This window comes from Oryctolagus cuniculus, chromosome 12, assembly GCF_964237555.1.
Source record: "Oryctolagus cuniculus chromosome 12, mOryCun1.1, whole genome shotgun sequence".
NCBI lineage: Eukaryota > Metazoa > Chordata > Mammalia > Lagomorpha > Leporidae > Oryctolagus > Oryctolagus cuniculus.
This window is the reverse complement of record NC_091443.1, coordinates 90063936-90077706: the sequence shown is the minus strand read 5'-3', so window position 1 is coordinate 90077706 and position 13771 is coordinate 90063936. Positions and strand designations below refer to the sequence as shown.

The following is a 13771-nucleotide window of genomic DNA, read 5'->3' as shown; positions in this document are numbered from 1 at the left end:
GTGGAGGATTAGCCAAGTGAGCCACGGCACTGGCCCCCAGCTGCTCCACTTTTAATCCAGCTCTCTGCTGTGGCCTGGGAAGGCAGTAGAAGATGGCCCAAGTCCTTGGTCCCCTGCAACTGCATGGGAGACCCGGAAGAAGCTCCTGGCTCCTGGCTTCAGATCGGCACAACTCCAGCTGTTGTGGCCATCTGGGGAGTGAACCAGCAGATGGAAGATCTCTCTCTCTCTCTCTCTCTCTCTCTCTCTCTCTCCCCTCTCTCTGTGTAACTCTGACTTTCAAATAAATAAATAAATAAATCTTTTAAGAAAAAAAAAAAAGAATGCCCACATCCCAAATTGGAGCACCTGGGTTTCAGGTCCACTTCTGGCTCCCGATTCTTGCATTCTTGCTAGTGCAGATCCAGGGAGGCCGTGATGATGGCTCAAGGAATTGGTTCCTTGCTTCTCAGATGGGGGACAGGGATGGAGTTCCTGGCTCCTGGTTTTGGGCTCAATGAGGGGCTGTTGTGGGCATCTGGGGAGTGAGCCAACGGTTGGGATCTCCCTCTCTCTTTCTGCCACTCAAATAGAAAGAAAGAAAGAAAGAAAGAAAGAAAGAAAGAAAGAAAGAAAGAAAGAAAGAAAGAAAGAAAGAAAGAAAGAGAAAGAAAGAAAGAAAGAAAGAAAGAAAGAAAGAAAGAAAGAGAGAAAGAAAGAGAGAAAGAGAGAGAGAGGGAAGGAGGGAAAAAAAATCACATTCTCAGTTGGATCCAAATTCACAAAATGAAAGATTTTTCTAATTTAGACACAAATGCTGTAGCATCCTATATCGTAGCCAATTTTTAAATGTTTGAGGATTAAGGCACTCATTTTAAGGAATTGATGTTTAGGTGGATTTATCTCCTCTGACCTGTGAGCATGCTCAGTGCATCATGCTTCTCAGAAGACCCCTGATTTAGATAGCTTAGGGATTTCTATTGTGACGTGGCCTGCAGCTTGCCAGACTCGACAGGGAAGCCGAACACTCTGGCGGCCTAGGAACCTCTCCTCCTGCTCTTTCTCCTCTTCCTTATCTTTTCTGCTTTTTACCTCTAACCCTTTCCTTGCCTTTTATGAGTACTTTATGACTACTTGTACCCCAAAACACTCCAGGCGGAGAGGTGGGGCGGTGGGGGGGTGTTGTGTTAACACTGGGTTTGATTAGTTATCTGTTAAGGTTCCTTCAAGATCAGAGTCTAGAATTAGATTAATAATCATAATTCTACTCAAAGTTGAGCACTTTTCCATGTGCCGAGTATTGTGCTATTTGAGAATCTATGCATTTATTCCGGTTGCTAGGACCGTCTTTTGTTTTTTTTTTTTGTTTTTTTTTTTGTTTTTTTTTTTTTTTTTTCTGTAGAAACTGATGTTTATTTTCTGTCAACCTCATTTCCATGTTTGCGTGAGAGCCCGTGACAAGCAGCCTAAGACCACTCAGTGGTTGTTCCCACCCACTCGGTGGCCTGAGCAGTGGGCGCTGCAGACCAGTCTTCAGTGGCGGGCTGAGCACTCCAGTCCTCAGTGGGGAACTGCTGAATAGGCACAGAGGGCACCTGCACGCCTTCGGACCAGTCAGCAACCTCAGTTGCAGTGAACTCGGGCGCTGGGGCCGTCCATTCACCCTGAAACTCCTCCTTGGTCACAGCTTTTTCAGCGGCGGCCTGCTCTTCTTTTTCAATCTCTTCAGGATCTCTGTAGAAGTAGAGATCAGGCATGAACTCCCAGGGGTGTTCACGGGAGATGGTACCACGCATGCGCAGAACCTCCCGGGCCAGCATCCACCACATCAGACCCACTGAATGGGCTCCCTTGTTGTTGCACGGGATGGCGATGTCCACGTAGCGCAGAGGCGAGTCTGTGTTGCACAGAGCAATGGTAGGCAGGTTCACGTAAGATGCCTCCGTGAGAGGCTGGTGGTCAGCCCGAGGGTCGGTAACCACCAGAAGCCGTGGCTCCCGGAAGGCTGCCTGGATCTGGTTAGTGAAGGTTCCAGGTGTGAAGCGGCCAGCAATGGGAGTAGCTCCAGTGGCAGCAGCAAACTTCAGCACAGCTCTCTGGCCAGTGTTCCTGGAGGATATCACACTGACATCAGCAGGGTTTTCAATAGCCACAATAGCACGAGCCGCCAACAGCAGCTTCTCCCAGGTAGGACCGTCTTTTGGACAGCTCTCGGGCTTTCAGCACGTTTTTTGGAGTATCTTCACCCTGAGCTATCTGGTAAAGACAGCATCTGAGCTGAGCCACAGGTACCACCTAGAGTGACACAGACAGACTGCTCCCCTCCCTGGTGATTGGTCTTGGCCTGGAAAGCCACTGTGTCTGTTTTCGGCAGCGTGTCTCACGGTGATATTGGGAAAGAAGCAGCATTTCTTGTGCACAATGTCCCGTGCACTGCACAACGTGTAGAGCAGCCCTGGCCCGCGAAGCGCTGGCCGTGCACCCACAGCACTGCGACCGTCCCGAAAGGCGCATTCCCCGGGCTCCCGAGGGAGACCACTCCCTTAAGTCCCACACGGCAAGGGAGCATGCCTATGCTGTGTAGCACAAGGACTGGAACACACTTCATATTCCATGTGCTAAGTAAACTGAACCAATGTCCCACAAGCTGCTTGTGAAGGCAGTCACAGCGCAAATCTCCAAAGAAGGCCGGCGCCACGGCTCACTAGGCTAATCCTCCGCCTGCGGCGCCGGCACCCCGGGTTCTAGTCCCGGTCAAGGCGCCGGATTCTGTCCCAGTTGCTCCTCTTCCAGGCCAGCTCTCTGCTGTGGCCAGGGAGTACAGTGGAGGATGGCCCAAGTGCTTGGGCCCTGTACCCCATGGGAGACCAGGAGAAGCACCTGGCTCCTGCCATCGGATCAGCGCAACATACCGGCCGTAGCAGCCATTTAGGGGGTGAACCAATGGCAAACGAAGACCTTTCTCTCTGTCTCTCTCTCACTATCCACTCTGCCTGTCAGAAAAACAAAAACAAAACAAAATCTCCAAAGAATTCTTTCGACACCGACATTGTTAGATTAAGTGTAAAGACTCTTAAGACATTCGCTCTATTTCCTCTCTTTAAAGACAAATGTGTCTTCAAGTCTTAACATTTCTCAAGTCAGCCTTTCTTACACTTGACACCAAAAGACACTTGCAGATCACTGTGCACAAGAACAAGCCGCGACGCAACTGTGCAGCTGAGACTTCAGTCAGGCACAAGAATCTGCTACGTGCTCATCACAATCGAGTGCTGTGCCCTGGTAGCACCACAGCTGCTTAAATTTTAAGCTAAAATTAGAATCTCTAATTTTTGTTTAAAATGTCTTTTAAACATTTTGCAGCATTAAAACAAAAAAAGTTATTACAGATGCAGAAACTGTCTTTCACAAATGAGCAGAGCAAATCTCGTGGAATAGACTCTAGTATTTTAAAATTATTTTCAAGTCAATTCAATTTTTCTCTCTCTCTCTCCATATATATATATATATATATATATATATATATATATTTGACAGGCAAGAGACAGAGAGAGCTCCTACTCACTGGTTCACTCCTCAAATACCTGCAACGGCTGGGGCTGTGCCAGGCCAAACCAGGAGCGGAGAATTCAAGCAGGTCTCCCACATGAGTGGGAGGGATCCAAACACTGGAGCCATCATCAACAACTCGACCCTTCCCCGCTGCCTACCAGAGTCTGCCTTAGCAGGAAGCTGGAGTCAGGACCCAGAGCAGGGAATCAAACCCAGGTACTCTGGTTTGGGATGTCGGTGTCCTAAATACCAGCTCCTCTAGGATTTTTAAAACTATGGAAACCTGCCGGCGCCGTGGCTCAATAGGCTAATCCTCCACCTTGCGGCGCCGGCACACCGGGTTCTAGTCCCGGTCGGGGCGCCGGATTCTGTCCCGGTTGCCCCTCTTCCAGGCCAGCTCTCTGCTATGGCCAGGGAGTGCAGTGGAGGATGGCCCAGGTGCTTGGGCCCTGCACCCCATGGGAGACCAGGAAAAGCACCTGGCTCCTGGCTCCTGCCAGGATCAGCGCGGTGCGCCGGCTGCAGCGGCGGCCATTGGAGGGTGAACCAACGGCAAAGGAAGACCTTTCTCTCTCTGTCTCTCTCTCTCTCACTGTCCACTCTGCCTGTCAAAAAAAAAAAAAAAAAAAAAAAAAAAAAAAAAAAAAAAAAAAAAAAAAAAACTATGGAAACCTAACATCTCCAGTTCATGCGGTCACTCATGGGCTTCCTAGAGCTCACTCTTGGAAGCCACCACTGTCTTTCAAGAGAAGGGTTAACTTTCAGGGATGGGTAAATCATCCTGTTAAGGAACATATGAATTTACGCGTTCAACCAACCAAGACAGTAGAAAGAAACCCTAGTATTTTTCATTAGGCCCAGAATTCCAGTACAAGTCAAAAGTGCTAAAAAAAATTTTTTTTAAGCACCACCAGTCAAGGTTATTGAAAACAGTCTGCCATTATCATCATCATAATGCTGTACCTAATATCAATTGGCCAAAAGTGATTGGGAAGAACCTTCAGGCTGAGAATAAAAAGGTTTAGACTAAGATTACAGTTAATCCATTTTAACCTGAAGATCTCTTAGTTGATTTTGACTCATGATTGGTGGGATCTTACAATCCAGGAACAACAGAGATTTCAATGACAATGCTGTAATCATATCTGCATGGTGCTTTCCTTGAGAGGCCTGGTCTCTGGCTTGAAGCACCCCCACATGCCAATTAGAGAAAATCTATGGGCCATTCTCTGCTATTTTCTGAGCTCCACGCCACACGTGGATCTGTCCAGCATTTTGGCCTGTAGCTTCCGTAAGTGCCTCGGGTTCGACACTGTCTGGAAGAGAATTAATCTCACTCTCCTGCTCCGACCACCACCCCGGCATATGTGCTCCTACGCTCGCCATCTCCATCAGCGGTGTCACTACCATCCAAGCGCACACTCGTGAGTCATCGCTGACCTCTCACTCTCTTTCACCTCCCAACCCGTCACCAGGCCTGCCAGTCCTACCCCAATTACAACAGGCCTGAGAACCTGCTCTTTTCTCCTTATGCCCATGGCCACATGCTCATTCGGACCCTCGTCATCCTCCTCCGCATCAGCACAGGGCTTCTGCCTTCAGTGACACTCAGCTCCAGTTTCCAAATCACCATTATAATCCAGTTCTCTCTTTAAAAGTCTTAAATAGTTCTCTATTGCCACTAATACAAATTCAGATCCTTTGCATTAAATACACTTCACCAATTGCAGCCCAATCTGGCCCTCCGTTATTCTGTCTTCAGCCACACCTCTGGTCTCTCTTCAAACAACTCTACATCTTAACCACAAGAAATCACTGGGTTCCCTCCGCCCCAGATAAACCAAGCCCTTGTTGATGAGCAGGTCCTTGCACGTGCCTTCTGCTGTCCAACTCTATCCCCTGCCAGGCTGCCTGGCATCACGGCCTAGGGGAAGCCTTTCCCTCCCTCCCCAGGCTCGCCTGAGTCAGCCCCTTCTCTGCGGCACTGGAGCAAAAGCGTCTCATGTTAGCTTCCCAGCCTCCCTTAGTGTGTTCCTATGGATGGGTTCCCCCTTGCTTAGCAGACAGCCGACTGCCCAGTAAGCAATCAATCTGTTGAATGACAAGCATTTAATAGATCAATGAATGAATGTTTTGGTAGTCCGAGGGAAGGTGGCTACCCCTGCTGTCCTAAAGTAATCATTGATGCCATCCTCTTTCCTTTTCTGTGTTTTTGTGTTTTTTTTTTTTTGTTTGTTTTTTTTTTTTTTTTGACAGGCAGAGTGGACAGTGAGAGAGAGAGAGACAGAGAGAAAGGTCTTCCTTTTTGCCGTTGGTTCACCCTCCAATGGCCACCGTGGCCGGCGCGCTGCGGCTGGCGCACCGCGCTGATCCGATGGCAGGAGCCAGGAGCCAGGTGCTTTTCCTGGTCTCCCATGGGGTGCAGGGCCCAAGCACCTGGGCCATCCTCCACTGCACTCCCTGGCCACAGCAGAGGGCTGGCCTGGAAGAGGGGCAACCGGGACAGAATCCGGCGCCTTGACCGGGACTAGAACCCTGTGTGCCGGCGCCGCTAGGCGGAGGATTAGCCTAGTGAGCCGCGGCGCCGGCCTTCCTTTTCTGTTTTAAACTAATTATTTTCTTTCTTTCTTTCTTTCTTTCTTTCTTTCTTTCTTTCTTTCTTTCTTTCTTTCTTTCTTTCTTTCTTTCTAGATTTATTCATTTACTTGAAAGGTAGAGTTACAGAAGGAGAAAGGGAGAGACAGACAGAAAGGTCCTCCATCTGCTGGTTCACTCCCCAAATGTCTGCAACAGCTGGAGCTGGGCCAGTCTGAAGCCAGGAGCCAGGAGCTTCTTCTGGGTCTCCCATGTGGGTGCAGAGGCCCAAGGACTTGGGCCGTCTTCCACTGCTTTCCCAGGCCATAGCGGAGAGCTGGATCGGAAGTGGAGCAGCAGGGACTTGAACTGGTGCTACAGGAAGCTCCTTAACCTACTACGTCACGGTGCCAGCTCCCCTCTTTCCTTTGTACAAGCGCTCTGGCTGGGACACTGAGGTGTTTGGTCACTCTGCACACATGTGACTTTTGGAAATGAGTGGTTCTAAAAAAGAATACACCCTGTGCTGGATATCTTCCATCTGCCATTGAGAAGAGGAGGCGGGAGCTGGGAAGGGAGGAGCATGGGTTGGGGTATTTCCCCTTTTGGCTCCCCCACCCCCAGGGCAGTGCCACAGGTGGGAGTCCCACTCGGTGCTGTGTCCTCTGAAGATCACAGTCACCATCGACCACACTCTCCGCAGCTCTCCCTCCATCTCCACAATAGGTAACCTAACCATTTGTTTCAGTTTGGATTCTGAGGAAACGGACTCTGAAACAGAGACTGTCACAGGAGGTTTCCTGGGGAGAGCACACGTGTGACACCTGTGAGCAGCGGGCAGAGGGAGAGGCTGATCCTGGTGCAGGTACCAGATCCTCAGCTGGTCTTAGGGGAAGTTCTGGAGGTATGGCTCTCATTTCTGCATCGACTTGGGACGAGGGGGCTAGACTTTATATCCGTCAGTTGTTGGATGGGGCTACAGCTTGCGGGCAGCTCCCTTGTGCCGGCACCCTGTCACATGGCCCTGGAAGGATCTCCCGCAGCAGTTAGGGGAGTGGATGCTTCAGTCCCGAGTGGGGGAGGAGAGCGAGGCCGGGCATCTAGGCAGCACACAGCAGCATCCACTAAAGCATCCCTCCTCCCCGCACCCCTTTAGACCTAAGATTGGCTCTGTCCGACTATGGTTAATCCCAGCGTTCTACGCTGCCTTATTTCCCTCCATCTTCTTTTCACCCAGGCAAAATCTCCTTTTATGAAATTCTCTTTTATTTGAGCCATCTCTTCCCAACCTCACATCCTAAAACCCCATGCAATTAAGGGCCCAGTCTTAAATGTCTGTGTGCATACCTAATTTCCCTTACAGGAATCATTTCATTTATCAAGAAGCTCATATAAAAATAGAACATCCTACTTCCCCATTTCAGTGAACAGCGCCCCATCGCCCCCACACCAGCTGCCTGAGTCAACATCTTCGCCCTGCCCTGCACTTCCCGCTCTCCTGTATCTGCAGAGACTTTGGTTTCTACCTCTGCAGCCTCGCTCCATTTCCTCACCACCCATCTTGGTTAGAACACTGTCATCTCTCACTCCCACCCTTGCACCTGTCTCCACCGCACTACAGCTAAAGTAACCTTTCATAAAGCAACAAATGGGAGCAAATTGTATCACTTTCCTGCTGAAGGCGCTATCATGCGGGACTCGACCCCAGCTCGTAACATCATTCATCCATCCAGTCACCTCCTAGATCCTTCTCCCCCCGTGTCCCGGGCTCCAGTCAGCCTGGCCGTGGCTCACCCTCCCATCCCCCAGGTCTTGACAGATGTAGGCTCCTCTTGGCAGGCACTCTCTGCCCGGCATCCTCAGTCTCCCCCCCTTTCATTCTGGGGTACTTCCACTGATTCCTCAGATTTCACCTTTAGGAAACTTTCCTTGAAACCCATGCTTCCTCCTGAGGGTGGGCTTTTGGCCAGTGGTTAAGACACCACTTGGGATGCCCACATCACCTATCAGAGTGCCTGCGTTTCAGTCCCAGCTCCACGCCTGATTCCAGCTTTGAAACAAAAGTCAGCATCTAATGGAATGGGGTGGGGAATTCTTACACGTTTATATGACAGAGCTGGAGATAACAGAGACTTTTCTCCACCTGCTTTGAAGCTATTTAGACTCAACCCTAGAACCTATGGGATCACGTTTTCCTGCTGTTGTTGTTAGGGATATTCAATAGTAAAACTCGTAATTATGACACCATAGGGGGAGGGGTGTCTTTTTAAAGTTCATGGAAAATGAGTATAGTGAAAAAACTGTGGATTCAAAATAAGCTTGTCATTTAATCCTATTTTCCATGAATTTTTTGAAGTCCTCTCAAATTCTGCTATGTTTAATTCCAAAGTTTTTTGACTTTGAAATAGCATAGATTTTTATGCAGATAATGGTATAAACATAGCTTCATTTGTAGTATTGGTGAAACAAAGTTGGCTTTTGTTTCTTGTCATTCAAAATTAATGCTTCTTCCATAAAAACAAAAAAGCACAACCAAAGCAAGCCCTACATATCTGCAGATGTGCTATTAATGTTACGGGTCTTTGTATCTTAATCTTTACTCTTCTTGCCTCAACAGAGTTAAGAATTCAATGTAGGGGCTGGCATTGTAGCACAGTCAGTTAAACCACTGCTTGCATGGGCGCCAGTTCAAGTCCTGGCTGCTCTACTTCTACCCAGCTCCCTGCTAATGTGCCTGGGAAAGCAACGGAAGATGGTCCAGGTACTTGGCCCCTGCCACCCATGTGGGAAACCTGGACAGAGTTCCAGGCTCCTGGCTTCAGCCTGGTCCTGCCCTGGTTATTGTAGCCATTTGGGAAATGAACCAGTGGATGGAAGATCTCTCTCTTTCTGTCTCTCCCTCTCTCTAACTCCGTCTTTCAAATAAATAAACACAACTTTTAAAACAATTTTAAAAAAAGAATTCAAGTGAGCACAAGGGAGAGCAGGATTTATTTAAAAGAGAGAGTGAATATACCTTCACACCTGAGCGTGGGTCACCCCGCATGGAGAGATACCCAGAGAGTTGCCCATGAGGCAAGAGACAGGGAGGAGGCCAGGGTGCATGAGCATGGTCCTGAGCCCAGGGTGAAAGAAAAGGCACCGCCCGGGTTATCCGTCTCTCGTAGGAGAGGTGTGGTGCCCTAATTAAATCTATAGCCTGGGCGGAGCTTAACTTGTGAGGTTTTCTATAGCTTCACTGGGCCTCCATGTGAAGCTGAACTTCCACGTGGTCATCATGGCATCTCCTGCTTCCCGGTCCTGGCCGAGACACAGGCACATCATGGGAAAATGAGCATACCAGATTGACAGGGGAGGTCTCCCATCCGCTCGTTCACCCTCTATTGGCTGCAATGGCTGGAGCTGCACTTATCTGAAGCCAGGAGCCAGGAGCTTCTTCCGGGTCTCCCACACAGGTGCAGGGGCCCAAGGACTTGGGCCATCTTCTACTGCTTTCCCAGGCCACAGCAGAGAGCTGGACTGGAAGTGGAACAGCTGGGACTTGAACTGGCACCCATATGGGATGCCAGCACTGCAGGTGTTGGCTTTACCCACTGAACCACAGCCCCGGCCCCAGTAAGTTTTCAATAGCAAAAATGGAGCCTAGGGGGCAGGCAATGTGGTGTAGTACATTAAAGCCCCTACCTGCACCAGCATCCCATATAGGTGCCAGTTTGAGTGCTTGGTGCTCCACTTCTGATCCAGCTCCTGGCTAATGGCCTGAGAAGGCAGTGGAAGATGGCCCAAGTGCTTGGGCTCCTGCAACCATGTGGGAGACCCAGACGAAGCTGGGTTCAGATCGGCCCAGCTCTGGCTGTTGCGGCCATTTGGGGAGTGAACCAGTGGGTGGAAGACCCCTACTCTCTGTCTCTCCTTCTGTCTATCTGTAATTCTGTCTCTCAAATAAATAGCTATTTTTTTTAAAATGGAGTTTGTATATTTTACACAGTTACCTATAAACCCTGAAAATAAGACCTTGTATTCCAATTTTATTTACTGATATTTTATCCTATTCATTTTTGTCAAGGGGAAATCCTCAGAAAGTAAAAAATTAGCATAATTTTTAGATTATGTTTCTGAATGTGCATATTCAAACTTAAAAGCATCTCAATAAGCAATTGTTAATTATGAGTCTTAATTATAACTGAGAACTCCTAGTTGTTTGTCATTTTAGGCTTTGGGGTGTTCAGCAGAGTTCCGAAAACAGCCACCACTTGCAGGGAAGGAGCGCTTGGAGAAGCGACTGGGGCTCGCCGAGTGTGTAAAAGGTTGGAAAGGTAGCTACTGAGGGTGGTCACGTGCCACCAGCTCTCACAACGACTGAATAATAGGAGCTCTTGTGTTGGTGTAGCGGGCACGTGTGACAGCTGGCGAAGCAGCACGGTTTGTCGCTGCCCTTACAGAGCAGACTCAGGCCTTCCCTGTGTGTCACTGGCTATGTTTTAAAGCAGATGTCACTGATATTAAAAGTCAAAGAACCATAGGTAAAGTCAGGGCGGGGAACAGTCCGTGCCCTTCTCTGAACGACGCTGGCCCACGCTCACAGCACTGAAAAGGACGCAGGGTCATGCTCAGCAGCTCGTGGACTTTGTTCATTTTATCCTCATTGCTCATTCAAAACTCTGGGAAAAGTAGATGTGCGGCCATTGTTTTCCTGCTTCCTGGGGCAAGAATGGCAGTTACTCATTCTACAATAGTCCTAATTTCAGGAATTGTACTCCTTGTTCTTGGAAACCAGAAACTTCTATCCAATCACTGTTCTTGTGGACCAGCTGTGGCTCTCCTGAGATTCTTGGAGAACAATAATAATTAACAATAATAACAATAATAAAAAGCCCAAAAACATAGCTGAAGCAGCTGCTTAAAAGGAAGGAGTTCAGAAGGCTGATGCTCCGTCCACCACAGCATTCGGTCGTACTGTCCTTAGAGCCTGTACTGCTACCTGGAGTTTTCATGGCGGTGCTCTGCCTCACCCCTGTAGCACACAAGCCCTGGTGCTCTGCCTCACCCCTGTAGCACACAAGCCCTGTGAGAGCAGGGACCGGATCAGCCTCGCCGGCCACTGTGCCTCCAACAGTCCTCTAACAACCATGAAGTAGGCTGTCCACTGGGAGGGCCTGATGAACCCCACGTAACCAGTGCAGTGACAGGCGGGAGAGAGCCGCTCACGGAGTGCAGAAGAGCCTGCCTGGGGCTGAGCACGCCCTTACAGGTTGCTGGGCTGGCTTCAGTTATTCATTCAACAAACATTTATTGAACTCCTGGCCTAATATAGCAGTGAACACACTGACACAGAGCATGTCCTCGTTAAGCTTACCATCTGATAGGAATATAGATGTTCAGAAATAGATCAGATCACTCACTACCCAATTACAAACTGTGGCAAGTGTGGTGAAGGAAAAATACAGGGCAATACAAAGGTGAGTTTTATAGCATATACGGTGTACCTCAATAAGGTTGTTTTAAATCTATATCACAGTTGCGCCCCTCCAGGCCACTCTGGCTGGAGGTCTCTGACTTAAAGAAACCTTGCTTTTAAATTAAAAATAGGCCGGCGCTGTGGCTCACTAGGCTAATCCTCCACCTTGCGGCACCGGCACACTGGGTTCTAGTCCCGGTCGGGGCGCCGGATTCTGTCCCGGTTGCACCTCTTCCAGGCCAGCTCTCTGCTGTGGCCCGGGAGTGCAGTGGAGGATGGCCCAAGTGCTTGGGCCCTGCACCCCATGGGAGACCAGGAGAAGCACCTGGCTCCTGCCATCGGATCAGTGCAGTGCGCTGGCTGCAGCGCGCCAGCCGTGGCGGCCATTGGAGGGTGAACCAACGGCAAAAGGAAGACCTTTCTCTCTGTCTCTCTCTCTCACTGTCCACTCTGCCAGTCAAAAAAAATAATAATAAAAAATAAATTAATTAAAAATAAAATAAAACGCTATATCACAGTGGAGAAAACACAACCTTGGATCTGTGCACTTTGGGGTTCACAATCCTGGTTCTGACACTTACCAGCTACATTCTCTTGGGCAAATTACTCATCTCTGCAATTGAGTTTCTGCACCAATAAAATTAAGATAAGCATAAAATCTCCTACGATGGCTCCAAAGGTTAAACAGGTTAGTGTTTCCAAAGCATTGACAAGGGTACCTGGCACTCAAAAGAGGTGACTTATAATTACTTTTGGGGAGTCAGGAGTGCTAGGGACTGAATGTTTCCCCTTAAAAAGCCTATGTTGGAATCCTGGTGATGGTACAGAAGGTGGGGCCTTTGGGAGGTAATTCAGTTTTAAGGATGAAGCCTTGGGGCCGGTACAGTGGCATAGCGGGAAAAGCCATCGCCTGTAGTGCCGGCATCCCACATGGGTGCCAGTTCGAGTCCCGGCTGCTCCACTTCCAATCCAGCTCTCTGCTATGGCCTGGGAAAGCAGTACAAGATGGCCCAAATCCTTGGGCCCCTCCACCCATGTGGGAGACCCAGAGGAAACTCCTGGCTCCTGGCTTCTGATTGGTGCAGCTCCGGCTATTGTAACCAATTGGGGAGTGAACCAGCGGATGGAAGACTTCTGTCTTTCTCTTTCCCTCTCTGTCTCTCTCTGCCTCTCCTTCTCTCTCTTGGTAACTCTTTCAAGTAAATAAATAAATCGTTAAAAAAAAAAAAAAAGGATGAAGCCCTCATGAATGGGATTAGTGCCCTTACAATAGCAAATGTGATCACTCTATAAATAGATGGACAGACAGGTCTCTGGCTGGCTGAGTTTCTATGACTAACAATTGGCAGGATTACCACACCTTAAAATTATATCTAATTGGGATTGTATTTTGTATAATAAAACCAAATTACAGGATAGCTTATGTTAGATATGCTCAAAATTGTGGGGTGTCTATATGTATACATATTCATATATGAATGAAGACACAGTGAGAAGGTTGTCCCAGACAGACAGACTGCCCTCATCAGACACCGGATTTGCCAGCACCTTGATCTTGGACATCAGCCTCCAGAAACTTAAGAAATACATTGCTCTTGCTTTGATTTTTTTTAATTTTTTTTATTTTCTTGGAAGGCAATTACAGAGAGAGACAGAGACAGAGAAAGAGACAGAGAGAGATCGACTGACCACTGGTTCACTCCCTAAATGGCTGCAATGGCCAGAACTGGGCTAGATTGAAGCCAGGAACATAGAACTCCATCCAGGTCTCCCATGTGTGTGGCAGGGGCCCAAGCACTTGGGCATCCTCTGCTGCCTTCCCAGGTGCATTAGCAGGGAGCTGGATCAGCAGTGGAGGGGCTGGGACTCGAACCCATACCTATATGGGATGCTGGTGTTGCAGGCAGTGGTGCAATACACTGTGGCACATGCTGTTCAGGCCATTGCTTTTTTTTCTTTTTTAAAATTATTTGAGAGTCAGAGTACCACAGAGAGAGAGAGAGAGTGAGAGAGAATCTTTCATCTACTGGTTTATTCCCCAAATAGCCTCAATGGCTGGGGCTGGGCCAGGCCAAAGCCAGGACCCCAGAGCTCCATCTGGGATGGCAGAGGCTCAAGTACATTGGCCATCCTCTGCTGCTTTCCCAGGCTCATTAGGAGGGAGCTGGATGGGAAGTGGAGCAGTTGGGACTCAAACCAGTGCTCCAA

At 48.8% G+C, this 13771-nt stretch overlaps 2 protein-coding genes across 5 annotated transcripts in view; both read right to left on the bottom strand.

Moving 5' to 3' along the window:
- The window catches only part of IQCH (IQ motif containing H), a 232755-nt gene that overhangs the window by 192942 nt on the left and 26042 nt on the right, over nucleotides 1-13771 (bottom strand). The window lies entirely within an intron of this gene.
- LOC100346554 (small ribosomal subunit protein uS2-like) lies at nucleotides 1328-3029 on the bottom strand. Its single transcript, XM_070053451.1, has 2 exons — nucleotides 3024-3029; nucleotides 1328-2195 (listed from the first exon to the last, which is right to left on the bottom strand). The coding sequence occupies exons 1-2, from the start codon at nucleotides 3027-3029 to the stop codon at nucleotides 1446-1448; spliced, it is 756 nt and encodes a 251-aa protein (XP_069909552.1). The 3' UTR covers nucleotides 1328-1445.